A 15368-nucleotide genomic window follows, 5' to 3' on the forward strand; every position below is an offset into this window, starting at 1 on the left:
TCTGTCCGAAACAATATTTCCCAGGCTTTGATTGTCAGCCTCACACACTGAATAATGTTGAACTGAATGTAATAAAGACTAGCCAAGAGCACAAACAACCCTGCATGGAAAAAAAGTCAAGCAGGTTAAGATTTTACTAATATATATATATATATATATATATATATATATATATATATATATATATATATATATATATATAATCTATATACTCATCATTAATGTATTTTTTTTCTCTGTTAGTATGTTTGTACCACTGACCAGGGTTTATGTTCGTATATCCAAGCACTTTATGGTTGGATATACTAACTTAAATTTCCTAGCTGGAGCATTTTCATTTCACAAACATGAGAGTTCTCTTACGCTTTAGTAAGAGAACTATCATGTTCCTTGCATCAACAGCTCTTCATCAACATGAAGGCATTCTTCTTATTGGGTTCTGTGTTTAAGAAATCTTTGAATACTTTTATACGAGTGTTCACCCCTCACACCCAGTCTCTTGTTTACCACCCCAGGAGGAAGGTGCTCGGTGCAGCCGCAGCCAGACCCTGCCCTTGCCTGCCTCCCCAGCCACTGGAACTTCGGGAGGTAGGGTCGGTCTTATCTTGGGTGCGACAGTGGCGGCAACACTGCTGTTGGGGGTTCTCGTGGCTCTTATCTGGTATCGCAGATGTCGTTCTGGGGATGATCGCGACGACCAAGAACCCACCAAGAGACCCAACGGCGTTCCTCCAGATTACTACAGCCACTATAAGGCGCGCCCTCGACTCCACGAAGAGGAGGAGTTTGCCTGTTAGTGAGGAGACTCCTTCAAATGCTCGACTCACCATTAAGAGCTTCTAGGAGCTCGATACCTATTCAGAAGTTCGATAACACTTCAGGAGCTCAGTATCATTTCACTGAGTTGGAGGCTATTTCAGGTTTCAACACCTATTCACGAGTTTGAAACCATTCAGGAGCTCCACACCCTTCAGGAGCTTGAGGCCCTTTCTAGTGCTCAAGACCCCTTCAGGAACTCGAGGCTCCTTTTGGTTCAGGAACTGAACACCCTTCACCAACTTACTGTACACTAGAATGTGCTGCTGTCCTTTAAATAAAGAACTTTTTTAAAACTGATAGCTACAAGTTCAGTTATCTCCACAAAAGGATAAATAAATGGAACGGGTGCACAAAAATTACTCTTCAGCCTTAGCTAAAAGAATAACAACAGAGATTGTTCCATAATGACTGTTTTTAGTTGAAGTTGTCACTTACGTTCTTCACGAGTTAAAGACGAGATTAATTTTAGAATTACCATATATTTACTGAAGAGTGAAAAATTACATAAACTTTAACATCTAACCAGTCGTGGAAAAAATAGGATCCTAGTAAACTCTAACTACAATACTAGTCATCTTTTACTAATTACTAATACCGTTACTCGACCAGTGACTGAAATATAAATAATATTCCCAGTTTCCCCTTCCCCCCCCCCCAAAAAAAAAGGGGGAAAGTTTATATTAGAATGGTTTAAAATTTGTGGGAATTCGAGAGACTGTGATCCAGGAATTATTAAAAAGCTTTCTACTGAAAATCTCTGGAAAGTGACTTTGTGTATTTTAAACATAGGGAAAAAACAGCATTGTTTAAAGAACATTCTTGGGGAATGTGTCGGGTTGAACAGTTACTGAGGAACTGAAAGTTGAGTAATGTAAGGTGTAAAAAAATTTTGATTTCAGTTCTTCTGAACTCTTGTAAGTGGAAGAATCGATCTTTATATCGATGATGAAATGGTAACTGCGAAAGGTAGTGGAAATTCTGAATTATTTTGTGTGTGTGTGTCGGCATGTACTCCAGGTGTTAGTGACACGAGAGAAGCAACCGTCCATCAGTACCTGCTTCGGTACAACACACTGGTGTTATTCCTGGACCAAATGCCTTTCAACTTTAAGCGTGTCTACCTGGAGGTTATTCCGGGGATCAACGTCCCTGCGGCCCGGTCCACGACCAGGCCTCCCGGTGGACTAGGGCCTCTTTCCTTTTGTCAGACACAGAATTAAACAGGTTACCGAAGAGGATACAAGGCAATGACGTACTTTTTCAGCGAGGGAATTTTGATATGCTGTAAATTCTCATTGAATTACCATGCCTGAGAGATATTGTACCACCATATCTATAAGGCATTGCCTCACCATGTCCATGAGAGATGTCCTTCCATACCACTAAGGTAACGTCCGACCATGACTACCAGGTAATGCCCAGTCATGCCCAGAAATATATCCTTTCATGTTCACGAGATAACGTCCAACTATACCAGGAAATTTTGTCTTTCCATCTTAAGAAGTAATGTGTGACAATATTCAATAAGGTCATGTGCGACTACACCCACAGGGTATGACCTACATGTCACATTTGCCAACGAATATGACTGCAAAGAAAATCCTTAGACTCCGGTGGTAATTTAGATCAAAATACAAAAAAAAAAAACGAAAATATGTGCCTTGTTGGATATTAACGTAGCGTTCCAGATAGCCACATACCACGGTAATCAAAAAGTGTTTGTGCATTTACTAAGGTCAGTATTTTTGTTCATTCTCATGTTAGGTACACATTCTCATATTCTCTCTCTCTCACCCACACATGCGTGCGCGCGCATTGCTTACTATGTATATTGCTAACCTCACAGAGTAGAACATGTATATTGCTAAATTAAGTGAGAGATTGTTGCTTTACACGCGCCACTCATGGGGAATATAGTGTGTTCAACACTATTAGAATAGAATAACACTCTCTTTCTCAAGAAATTCTACAAGATAAAAGAAGTGAGTTTCTGCCAGGCATTTTAAAAGCTAAGAACTCTCATTTTTCCTTTGCTCTTTTCAAAGCCAGTCCCAAGTGCACTATTAATACAGATTATGTATGCGTATACTTTATTAATATTAAGAGACATTCATACTAGACACGGTGAAGTTTGTTCCGTGTGAGAGTTTCCTTAGTACCTTGAGTATGATTTCTCGAAAATCTATTTGTGAGTAGTAGTTCTTATTACAAATATATTCATGGGGAAACTGCTAAATGTGTGTGGATCATACAGTGCCTGGGAGGGAATCAGGTTTGATCCAGTTCCTTGGGACAGGAGCTCCTCACCAACATCTGAGAACATGCTGTAAGAAAGCAAGTCAGGCGAGGATTCAACTTTGGCTGATGAAATGATGAGAAAGGTAAACAGCCACAATGAACCAACTCGTTGCTGTCCGTCTGGTAGTATAACTGTCGCTTCTAATTTTGTCTTATTCTCTCTAAGCACTTCTCAGTCCTTTATAAACTCATCTTCCTAGACTGCTTGCCGCTACATCATCTTAGCTAACTAGTCATGTTCCTTTACTGCAGGAGGCAAAATAAGATTGTGCTATAATAATACATTAAAAGATCTCCAGCTTCCTGCTATAACCAGCGACTTGTACGTATATATTAACATCAATATGATCTGCACCGACTGTATAAAGTTCATTATTTTGTAGTGTTAGTTACTAAGTTGTATTCATTAGGGATGTATTCATTGTATTCCAAAGATAATGTTAAGAACTTGGTGGAGTTTCATGTAAACACACTAGTGTGTGTGTGTGTATGTATGTGTGTGTGTGTGTGTGTGTGTGTGTGTGAGCGAGTGTAAATAAATGGGATAACGGAAGATCCTCGTGTCCCAGGAAAAAGTTAACTAAAATTCAACAAATTCTTAAATATCAAATTATTTCACATTATAAAAGATTAGGAAAAGTTATTTCATGTGTTGCTAGATTAGCTTTGGTGCCAAATTAAAAACTGACGTATTAAAAAAAATATTAGTTAGCTATTTTCCTAGGAAGGTAATTTTAATAAACAGTTAAGCGCTATACCCGCATGGGTAATGCGGTGTCTTTGGAGAAGAGACTTTAAAAGGTGAAGGAAAATAAAAACCAGGTTGTTGATGTATTATATATCTGGACACTACTAAGTAGTGAGCCCCTTTTTTTTTTTTTAAATGGGATGTTAAACGCATCTCCTGTAGACCAGCGGATGCTTACGATTGATGACAGGTGTATAATACCTGCAAGTTATAGATTAAAACACACGGGCAAAACATTTATGACATTGTAAGGAGGAAACATTTTGGTCATAGTTAATATGATCCCAGAACTGATGAGTTTTCTCATTAAAATGTTAAGTGTTTGTGTGTGTGTATCCACACATGTTAGACCTCTTACGGGTCACCCTTGGTCAGAGACCTGTATCGGGAGGCACTTTCCAGGTGGAGAGTATCACACACACACACACACACACAGAAAACATACATACAAGCACACAAAACACACAGAAAACACATACAAGCACACAAAACACAAATGCATACAAGCACAAAACATACACACACAGAAAACATACATACAAGCACAAAACACACACATACAGCTGTGTGGACCAAGACAGGTATGTTGGACGAGACTTATTTACACAACATAGGTCTCCTGTACGATTGTAGGAATCTTATTTTCATGGTTAAAAGATCATCAGTGTAACAAGTAAATTTATTATGATTTTTTACGGGAAAGGAATAGAGAAGTTTATTAACCTGTAATATATAGCGTGAGTGCCGTAAGATGTGTAAATAAATTAACACGGTCAGACATATGTAGTTTTTTTAATAACCTTGTCATTAATATTGGAATTTAATGTACAGCGACAAAGACTTCAAAAGAGGATGGAAGACTTTGCCAGTCTCGTAGATGCCCTTCCTTTCCTAAGCTCAAACCTGATTGCCTCCCATTTCCCTGGCGTTGTATGGCCCTTACAGGCTTAGCGCATCCCCATGACAAATTATTATTATAATCCAGGGGAAGCGCTAAACCTGGAGGATTATACAGCGCCTGGGGGGGGATGTGGAAGGCATTCAGGCTTAATTCGGGGAACTGGAGCACAGATCCAATTTCCTAAATCAAGAGCCCCTCACCAGCATCAAGGAACCTTCCTTGAGGGGCCCCATGACAAAAAGGGACTGTTATAGCCTCAAAATAGTTTTCTTTTTTTTTTTTAATCATAGGAAATATAGTGGTAAAGGAGCTTTTTGACTCGACAGTTTCGGTATGTTAAGGACTTCATCAAATATTCAAATACGGTTTTTTGTGTGTTAAAACAGTAACAAAATCCAAACATGTACCAGAGATCAGATTCCAGAGTTCAACCACCTGACTTCCTTGGCGGTCAACCATTCCATTACAGCTACCTACCTACCTCAGGTACACATAGCTATCGCAATGTGTAGGGAGATGGTTTCTGGGGTGACTGCCCCCGCTGCCCGGTCTGTGACCAGGTCTCATTATGTGAATACTGACGAGTTGAAATGAGACACTTGAAACAACAGATGGGCGGAGAGAAGAGCGAGGTCTAATGGAAGGCGACTGAACCCAACACACCAGTCACTCTAAAAATAAAAAAAAAAAAAAAGACACTTGTGCGCATAATTAGAAGGGGAAATTTTTTGGTCATAGGACATTGTTCATTCCAATGAAACGTATGATACTTTAAATACAGTATGTAGCAGGGTAACGGGTAAGAGAGCTCAGGTCAACGGATCGGTGTTGCGATGCCGGCTTGGCGTAGCTACCTGCTTCTGTTCAGTAGTGCGAAAGAAGCTTTAAGACTTCGAGGCCTCGATTCAGATTCTGTGAAGACTGAGGCCTGGTCACAGACCGGGCCGTGGGGGCGTTGACCCCCCGGAACTCTCTCCAGGTAAACATCTCTACAATTAATGAGATGGCCTCAAGAATACCTGTGGCCACTGATATAGATTCGCTTCTTGGCAAGGTCACTGAAAGCAGTTGTAGCTATAAGAAAGCATTATCAAGTTGCTACAGTCATGACCAATTTACCCTAATATATAAACCATAATCGCAAAGCAAGCAAAACACTTTTGAAGTTTCTCACATTCCCAACACATTAAATTAAAAAGAAAAGGGAAATAACCCCACCATTTCGGCAGAGAGAGATTCTGGGTTATTAGATATGCACCTTGCGGGGAAAGCTGCGCTCCTTCCAAACAAGAAGTTCCTACCCTGAAGCACAAGTTACTCAAACATCACAACAGCATTTACGATCACGCTACGCTGTGATCGTAAAAACTTTTTTTTTTACAGGTTCTCTGGAGGGCGGGGATCCCAGTTCTTGTAAAGAGGCAATATTCACCTTTCAGGAGAGTTCGAAGGTCAGTTAGACCTCATCCTCGCTGCCCACCGATGTGACATTTCCTTTTATTTTATTTGCATGAATCACTTTTTTTTCGTTTGTGTGTGTGTGTACTCACCTAGTTGTGATTGTAGGGGTCGATTCATAGCTCCTGGCCCCGCCTCTTCACTGGCCGTTACTGGGTCACTCCCCCCGCATCATGAGCTTTATCATACCTCTGCTTAAAGCTATGAATGGATCCTGCCTCCACTACATCGCTTCCCAAACTATTCCACTTCCTGACAACTCTGTGACTGAAGAAATACTTCCTAACATCCCTGTGATTCATATGTGTGTTCAATTTACAACTGTCCCCCCTTGTTGCTGTGTCCCATCTCTGGAACATTCTGTCTCTGTCCACCTTGTCAATTTCTCTCAGTATTTTATGTCATTAACATGTCCCCCCTATCTCTCCTGTCGTCAGGTCGATTTCCCTTAACCTCTCCTCGTAAGACATACCCCTTATCTTGTTGCAAACCTTTGCACTTTCTCTAGTTTCTTTACGTGCTTGACTAGATGTGGGTTCCAAACTGGTGCCGCATACTGTGTGTGCGCGCGAGCACACACATTCTACATTCTGGCCCGGCATTCTAGATTGCTATGACTGGAAGCCCTGATATCTGAACTCTTGGCCCTTATCATACCAGCTCTTAAAACTGTGTATTGAGTTTCCCTCCACCACTTCATGCAAGTCAAATGGTCGAGGCAAACTCAATAAAAGTATTTAAGAGTAGATATAAAAAGGGCTCATGAGGCCAAAATTCAGTCATGTCGATCAGTTTGAGGCGGGACCAGGAGCAGAGTGTCCACCCTCACCTCCTGGCTGAGGGACTGATTACCTCAAACTCATTCCCACCTGCCACCATTGATCTCTGTTCCAGACTGAGAAAGCTACTTATTGCCGAGACGTTTCCACTGTAAGGATTCACGAATGTTGCAAAAGTGTTCAATTTTTTCAAGCAGAAAGATGGTCGAAACGATCGAAGCGGCCATCGTTCAGTCCTCCCGACCATCTTTCTGGTAATTCATTTACAGTCGTTTATTACAGTTTAAACTGGGTTCACAACTTAGTGTTCGCGCGTGCACTCTCTCTTTCTCTCTCTCTCTCTCTCTCTCTCTCTCTCTCTCTCTCTCACACACACACACACACACACACACACACACCACCCCCCGCACCACAGTTACAGTATTAGAACAGAAGTTGAAGGTTTGGTACACAAATGCAGATGGATTAACGAATAAACATGAGGAATGGCAAGAAAGAATCAATGAGAAGTCCCCAGACATCATAGCAGTTACAGAAACAAAACTCATGGAGACAATAACAGATGCAATCTTCCCACCAGGATACCAGATCATGAGGAAAGATAGAAGGGGCAGGGGGGGAGGTGGGGTTGCTCTGCTCGTAAAAAACAGATGGAAATTCGAGAAAATGGAAGGAATAGATGAGACGGGAGAAAGAGACTACATAGCAGGTACACTTCAGTCTGGGGAACACAAAGTGGTCATTGCAGTGATGTATAATCCACCACAGAACTGCAGGAGGCCAAGAGAGGAATATGAAGAGAGCAACAGAGCAATGGTGGACACACTTGCTGAGGTGGCAAGAAGAGCTCACTCCAGCAGAGCAAAGTTGCTGGTTATGGGGGATTTCAACCACAGGGAGATTGACTGGGAAAACCTGGAGCCACATGGGGGTCCCGAAACATGGAGAGCCAGGATGTTGGACGTGGTGCTGGAAAACCTCATGCACCAACATGTTAAGGACACTACCAGAGTGAGAGGGGAGGATGAACCAGCAAGATTGGACCTTGTGTTCACCCTGGGCAGCTCAGACATTGAGGACATCAAGTATGAGAGTCCCCTAGGAGCTAGCGACCACGTGGTTCTGTGCTTTGAATACATAGTAGAGCTGCAAGTGGAGAGAATAACAGGAGTAGAATCGGAAAAGCCTGACTATAAAAGAGGGGACTACTTAGGGTTGAAGAACTTCCTGCGGGAGGTCCAGTGGGACAGAGAACTGGCAGGAAAGCCAGTAAATGAAATGATGGAATATGTAGCAACAAAATGCAAGGAGGCAGTGGAAAGGTTCATTCCCAAGGGCAACAGTAACAACGGGAAGACCAGAACAAGCCCCTGGTTCACCCGACGGTGTAAGGAGGCAAAAACAAAGTGCAATAGAGAATGGAAAAAGTACAGAAGGCAGAGAACACACGAAAATAGGGAGATCAGTCGCAGAGCCAGGAATGAGTACGCACAGGTAAGGAGGGAGGCCCAGCGACAGTATGAAAATGACATAGCATCGAGAATCAAGACAGACCCGAAACTGTTGTATAGCCACATCAGGAGGAAGACAACAGTCAAAGACCAGGTGATCAGATTAAGGACAGAAGGTGGAGAACTCACAAGAAATGATCAGGAGGTATGTGAGGAACTGAACAGGAGATTTAAGGAAGTTTTTACAGTAGAGACAGGAAGGGCTGTGGGAAGACAGAACAGAAGGGAACATCAAGAGGGAATATACCAACAAGTGTTGGATGACATACGAACAACTGAGGAGGAGGTGAAGAAGCTCTTAAGTGACCTTGACACCTCAAAGGCGATGGGACCGGACAACATCTCCCCATGGGTCCTTAGAGAAGGAGCAGAGATGCTGTGTGTGCCTCTAACCACAATCTTCAACACATCCCTTGAAACTGGGCAACTACCTGAGAAATGGAAGACAGCTAATGTAGTCCCCATATTTAAGAAAGGAAACAGAAACGAGGCACTAAACTACAGACCTGTGTGTCTGACATGTATTGTGTGCAAAGTCATGGAGAAGATTATCAGGAGGAGAGTGGTCGAACACCTGGAAAGGAACAAGATTATAAATGAAAACCAGCATGGGTTCATGGAAGGCAAATCTTGTATCACAAACCTCCTGGAGTTTTATGACAAGGTAACAGAAGTAAGACATGAGAGAGAGGGTTGGGTAGATTGCGTTTTCCTAGACTGCAGGAAGGCCTTTGACACAGTTCCCCACAAGAGATTAGTGCAGAAGCTGGAGGATCAGGCACACGTAAAAGGAAGGGCACTGCAATGGATAAGGGAATACCTGACAGGGAGGCAGCAACGAGTCATGGTACGTGAAGAGGTATCACAGTGGGCGCCTGTTACGAGCGGGGTCCCACAGGGGTCAGTTCTAGGACCAGTGCTATTTTTGATATATGTGAACGACATGATGGAAGGAATAGACTCTGAAGTGTCCCTGTTCGCAGATGACGTGAAGTTGATGAGAAGAATTAAATCGGACGAGGATGAGGCAGGACTGCAAAGAGACCTGGAGAGGCTGGACATGTGGTCCAGTAACTGGCTTCTCGAATTCAATCCAGCCAAATGCAAAGTCATGAAGATTGGGGAGGGGCAAAGAAGACCGCAGACAGAGTATAGGCTAGGTGGACAAAGACTACAGACCTCACTCAGGGAGAAAGACCTTGGGGTGACCATAACACCGAGCACATCACCGGAGGCACACATCAACCAAATAACCGCTGCAGCATACGGGCGCCTGGCAAACCTGAGAATAGCGTTCCGATACCTTAATAAGGAATCGTTCAAGACACTGTACACTGTGTATGTTAGGCCCATACTGGAGTATGCAGCACCAGTCTGGAACCCACACCTGGTCAAGCACGTCAAGAAGTTAGAGAAAGTACAAAGGTTTGCAACAAGGCTAGTCCCAGAGCTCAAGGGAATGTCGTACGAGGAAAGGTTAAGGGAAATCGGACTGACGACACTGGAGGACAGAAGGGTCAGGGGAGACATGATAACGACATACAAGATACTGCGGGGAATAGACAAGGTGGACAGAGATAGGATGTTCCAGAGAGGGGACACAGGGACAAGGGGTCACAACTGGAAGCTGAAGACTCAGACGAGTCACAGGGACGTTAGGAAGTATTTCTTCAGTCATAGAGTTGTCAGCAAGTGGAATAGCCTAGCAAGTGAAGTAGTGGAGGCAGGAACCATACATAGTTTTAAGAAGAGGTATGACAAAGCTCAGGAAGCAGAGAGAGAGAGGATCCAGTAGCGATCAGTGAAGAGGCGGGGCCAGGAGCTGAGTCTCGACCCCTGCAACCACAATTAGGTGAGTACAATTAGGTGAGTACACACACACACACACACACACACACACACACACACACACACACACAAAGAAGACCGCAGATGGAGTACAGTCTAGGGGGTCAGAGACTACAAACATCACTCAAGGAAAAAGATCTTGGGGTGAGTATAACACCAGGCACATCTCCTGAAGCGCACATCAACCAAATAACTGCTGCAGCATATGGGCGCCTGGCAAACCTCAGAACAGCATTCCGACATCTTAATAAGGAATCGTTCAGGACCCTATACACCGTGTACGTTAGGCCCATATTGGAGTATGCGGCACCAGTTTGGAACCCACACCTAGTCAAGCATGTAAAGAAACTAGAGAAAGTGCAAAGGTTTGCAACAAGACTACTCCCAGAGCTAAGAGGTATGTCCTATGAGGAGAGGTTAAGGGAAATCAACCTGACGACACTGGAGGACAGGAGAGATAGGGGGGACATGATAACGACTTACAAAATACTGAGAGGAATTGACAAGGTGGACAAAGACAGGATGTTCCAGAGACTGGACACAGTAACAAGGGGACACAGTTGGAAGTTGAAGACACAGATGAATCAAAGGGATGTTAGGAAGTATTTCTTCAGCCACAGAGTAGTCAGGAAGTGGAATAGTTTGGGAAGCGATGTAGTGGAGTCAGGATCCATACATAGCTTTAAGCAGAGGTACGATAAAGCTCATGGTTCAGGGAGAGTGACCTAGTAGCGACCAGTGAAGAGGCGGGGCCAGGAGCTTGGACTCGACCCCTGCAACCTCAACTAGGTGAGTACAACTAGGTGAGTACACATACCTAGTAGCGACCAGTGAAGAGGTGGAGCCAGGAGCTACGACTCGAGCCCTGCAACCACAATTAGGTGAGCACACAAACGGGTCACTAAGATCATTTCCTGCGTTAACTCTTCTTATTCAGAAAGATTCAGCCAGAAATCATCACAAAGCAGACGCAGAAGTGTGTCAGAACACAGCGCATACCGAAACAGTCATATTTCAGTGGATAGATACTAGAAATGCTGTGTCACACTGTGTAGATAGAGAAGACAAAGAGTATAATGGACTAGAAATTGCTGGCAATGTCATGTACCAACTGAAAAAGATCAGAGGAGGACCTCGGTGTCTCGGTAGGTCAGAGACACTAAGCTAATAAAAACTTTATTTACGACGTACTATATCAAGTACTTGATAGAGCACCACTGTGGATGAAACGTGTTTTTTTCCCAGCTGAGTGTCTGAATCTTGTCGACTGACGCTACTGTCCGTCTGCAACTCTCTCAGTGAATTCTGAACTTGGCGAATTCTTCGGCACACTGTGGCTGAGTCGGTGCACCTCTCGACTTGCATGGCTGGCACTTCGGTCCATAATGTGTTACTGTCACGATATATTGAGATTCTCAACTTCAGGGACTCCGTGTTGACCAACACATACAGTGTTGACCAACACATACCGTGTTGACCAACACATACCGTGTTGACCAACACATACCGTGTTGACCATCACATACCGTGTTGACCATCACATACCGTGTTGACCATCACATACCGTGTTGACCATCACATACCGTGTTGACCATCACATACCATGCTTAAAAATTCGCAAACAGGAAAAATTATTTACAAATATTTCTCAGTCCACAGCAGGATTCGTACCTGAAAATTTGGCATCAGAGCCTGGTTGTGTGGATAAAGTACTCTAGATAAAGTACTCTGATCCTCAGTTTGCAGGTTCGAATCCTGTCGCGGACAGAGATAATGTTTGTAAATCACCTACCATGTTCGCCAACGCCACTCTGATACTAATAACAATGCTGTCACCAGGAGCAATTCCATTTCTCCTGCCAGTACAAACAATAGTGGTGGCAGCCCCTTTACTGCCACCACTAGAACTATTTCTAGCATTATTCACACCACCACCATCATTCCAAACACCACCATCATTCCAAACACCACAAGCACTAATACCAGCACTTCCCCATCCCCATTTGAACCATTCCCCGCACTACCACGCCCCCAGGTAGGTGGGTAGACCACTAATACCACTCAAAGAACTACCACTTCTTCCATCGCCACCTCTTGCACTACGGAGACCACAAATTCTTACACCACTAATTTCAGTATCATCACAACATGGAAATAAATGGTATAAAATACCGACACAATGGAAATATAAACACATATGCAGTATAATGTGATCCTTTACTGACTACGTTTCGCCCACACAGTGGGCTTTTTCAAGTCACAAACAGAACTCTGTTTGTGACTTGAAAAAGCCCACTGTGTGGGCGAAACGTAGTCAATAAAGGATCACATTATACTGCATATGTGTTTATATTTCCATCATCACAACATGCACCCGAGCATGACCATCTCCACCTCCCCCAGGAGCATCGCTACCATGACATAACTTTCATCAACACCAACACAGTTGTAGCTTCTACCACCAACACAGCTTCTGATTCCATCACCTTCACAACCACCAACAATACTTGAATCACCAACATCAGAAGCTGAAATTTAGCTTATGCTGATGTTGGTGATTCATTTAGCTGTTAAATGACCAGGGGTAAAACTCTGAGCGTGCACACGCACGCATACACACACACACACACACACACACACACACACACACACACACACACACACACACACACACACAGGGCAAGTCAGTTGAGAGGAGGGTCTCAGGTGCACGAGGTTACAGCTGAAAATTAAAAACACAGATGAGTCACAGGGATGTTAGGAAATACTTCTTTAGCCTTAGAGTGGTCAGGAAGTGTGAGTGACCTACCCAATGAAAATGAAGAGGCAGGAAGAGATTTCATAGTTTTAAGAGGAATGAGAGGGTTCATGCAACTAGGGGAGAAGAAACACAGTATCGACCAGCAGAGAGGCGGGCCCGGGAGCTGAGCTTCTACCCCTGCACCCCCTCCCCCCCACACACACACACCAAACAAATTTAAATTCAGGCTGGCTCTCATGGAGACAAATTAGACTTGATTTGAACCTAATTCCAGCATGTAATTAAATTCTCAAACAGACTGCACCAAGATCGCTATTTTCACATTCAGGGGGACGTAATCCTGTTCATTTTTTATGAAAAAAAGGAACTGATACCTTTAGGCAACATAACAGCATCGTTAACATTGATTTTCCGATCCTTCCTCCCCTTGAATGAGTTTATTTTGCTAATGCGAGTTCGTAAATCAGGGAGATCGTAAAGCTAGCACGTAAAACCACGACGCTAACGTTAATGAAGTGGACGAGTGTTGGAAGGCTTTAGAATACAATGTTAGTTTACATAGCGCGTTATATTTAAAGCCTATCAATTTCACGTGGGGCCTTAAGGCTGTGGTACTAAAATATCAAAATACTCTGTTTCCTAAAATAGTTATTAATGGTGACAGTGTATGTGAACTAAGATACACATCCTTCTGTGTACATATGTACATAGTGATGAACACAAAGATGTATATCTATGTATATATGCTGCCGAATAGGTAAAACTTGCTATTTTGGCTTAAATAGCAACGCTCTACTTGCCGAATAAGGCAAGCGAAAATTTGTGCATGAAATAATTTCGCAAAAATCATTCTGAAACTAACGAAAAAAATTATTTTGTGTTTATTATTAAATTTTGTAAACTTATCTAAAATATATTTAGCTGGATTAGGCTAAATTAAATTGCGCTTTTTATAATAATGTTAGGTAAGTTTTCTAAGGTTCCTTTGGTACAAAATTATTAATTTTTACATTAGTGTAAATGAAAAAAAGTCTTTAAATGTATAAGAGAAAATTTTTAGAAAGGACTTAATTTTAAACGAGTTCTTGCTAATTGACCAGTTTTACTTATTAGGCACGAGATATATATATATATATATATATATATATATATATATATATATATATATATATATATATATATATATATATACGTGTATATCTGCATAAACATTGACAGGTGCGTATCTGTTCACATACACTTCCGTGTATATAGAGATAAGAACCTCTCAATGAGTATACTCCGTTGCAATATCCTTAATAAATTTGTTTCTTTTGAAAAACGAGATGTCTCCGGTAAAGAGCATGGGAACTTGGGGTACATCTAGAGAACTTATAGGGACCACGACTCTTCATCAATCTCCCTTCATAATTAAGGGGCATTGTCAACAAACCCCTGGCTTTTTTTTTTTTTTCAAGAAAAATCCGACAGATTCCTCAAATCAGTTCCCGATCATCTGTGGTACATATGTTGGACTGTGGGTCGTGGACACCAAAAGTTTGATCAACTAGGCCAGCGGGGGCAGTGACCTCCGGAAGAGACTACAGGTAACGCACAAGTAACCACTGGAAAAGACTGATAGTGACCGGTGAAACGTGAGTGTGACTGATGATGATATGCTCACAACCCACAAATCCGCAGAAGCGGCAATACGAACGTATTTGTTTTGCTTATTTTTTTTATAGCTAAGAATTATTAGTGAACTTAAAGATGTACGATATTTTGGGTGCTTTTAAAGGCCTAGTTCTTAGGCCTTTTGTGAATCTTTATGCTCCTAAGTTTTCATTACAGCGTGAAGACGAAGACTTTACTCGCATTATTAGACAGAGGGATTATAACACAGGCCGAAAAGTACGACTTAATTCCCTTACGGCTGGGAGGTCCTACAATACGAAACAGCTGACTCTATTGCTATGTAAACAGGAAGAGCAAGTGTTAGGAAACCTGGCCATACGTCGGGCTCTGCCTGGGACTGAACTGGGGTTCTATGAGATGTGAGTCACATGTTGTGCAACAGAGCCATGTCAACGGCAAAAAAATTAATCTGCTGCTCAAATGAAGTCGGATCATATTAGGGGGGTTAAATATTTCCTGAGGAACGGGAGGTACTGAGATTCGATTCAAGGAAAAGAGACGGCAACTCCAGTTCCTTACACCAAGAGCCCTTCACCAGCATCAAGGCAGCGCCCTTGAAAGTTATCTCTCT

The 15368-nt window shown here is 42.6% G+C and overlaps 1 protein-coding gene and 1 long non-coding RNA gene across 4 annotated transcripts in view; one reads left to right on the forward strand and one right to left on the reverse strand.

Moving 5' to 3' along the window:
- LOC128694893 (protein artichoke-like) overlaps positions 1–4645 on the forward strand; it is a 50504-nt gene extending 45859 nt beyond the window's left edge. For both annotated transcript variants that reach the window (XM_070094363.1, XM_070094362.1), the window contains exon 7: positions 516–4645. In XM_070094363.1, coding sequence (XP_069950464.1) covers positions 516–797 — 282 coding nt within the window. In that variant the 3' untranslated portion in view covers positions 798–4645. The remainder of the gene's footprint in view (positions 1–515) is intronic.
- The window catches only part of LOC138854005 (uncharacterized), an 86101-nt gene that overhangs the window by 297 nt on the left and 70436 nt on the right, over positions 1–15368 (reverse strand). Inside the window, exon 3 of one of the 2 annotated variants that reach the window (XR_011393182.1) lies at positions 4782–5437. The exons of the other annotated variant lie outside the window; for it this stretch is intronic. This is a non-coding gene — a long non-coding RNA (uncharacterized lncRNA). Of the gene's footprint in view, positions 1–4781; positions 5438–15368 lie in introns of those variants that run through there. 2 annotated transcript variants of the gene reach the window in all.

Source organism: Cherax quadricarinatus, chromosome 45 (assembly GCF_038502225.1).
Source record: "Cherax quadricarinatus isolate ZL_2023a chromosome 45, ASM3850222v1, whole genome shotgun sequence".
NCBI lineage: Eukaryota > Metazoa > Arthropoda > Malacostraca > Decapoda > Parastacidae > Cherax > Cherax quadricarinatus.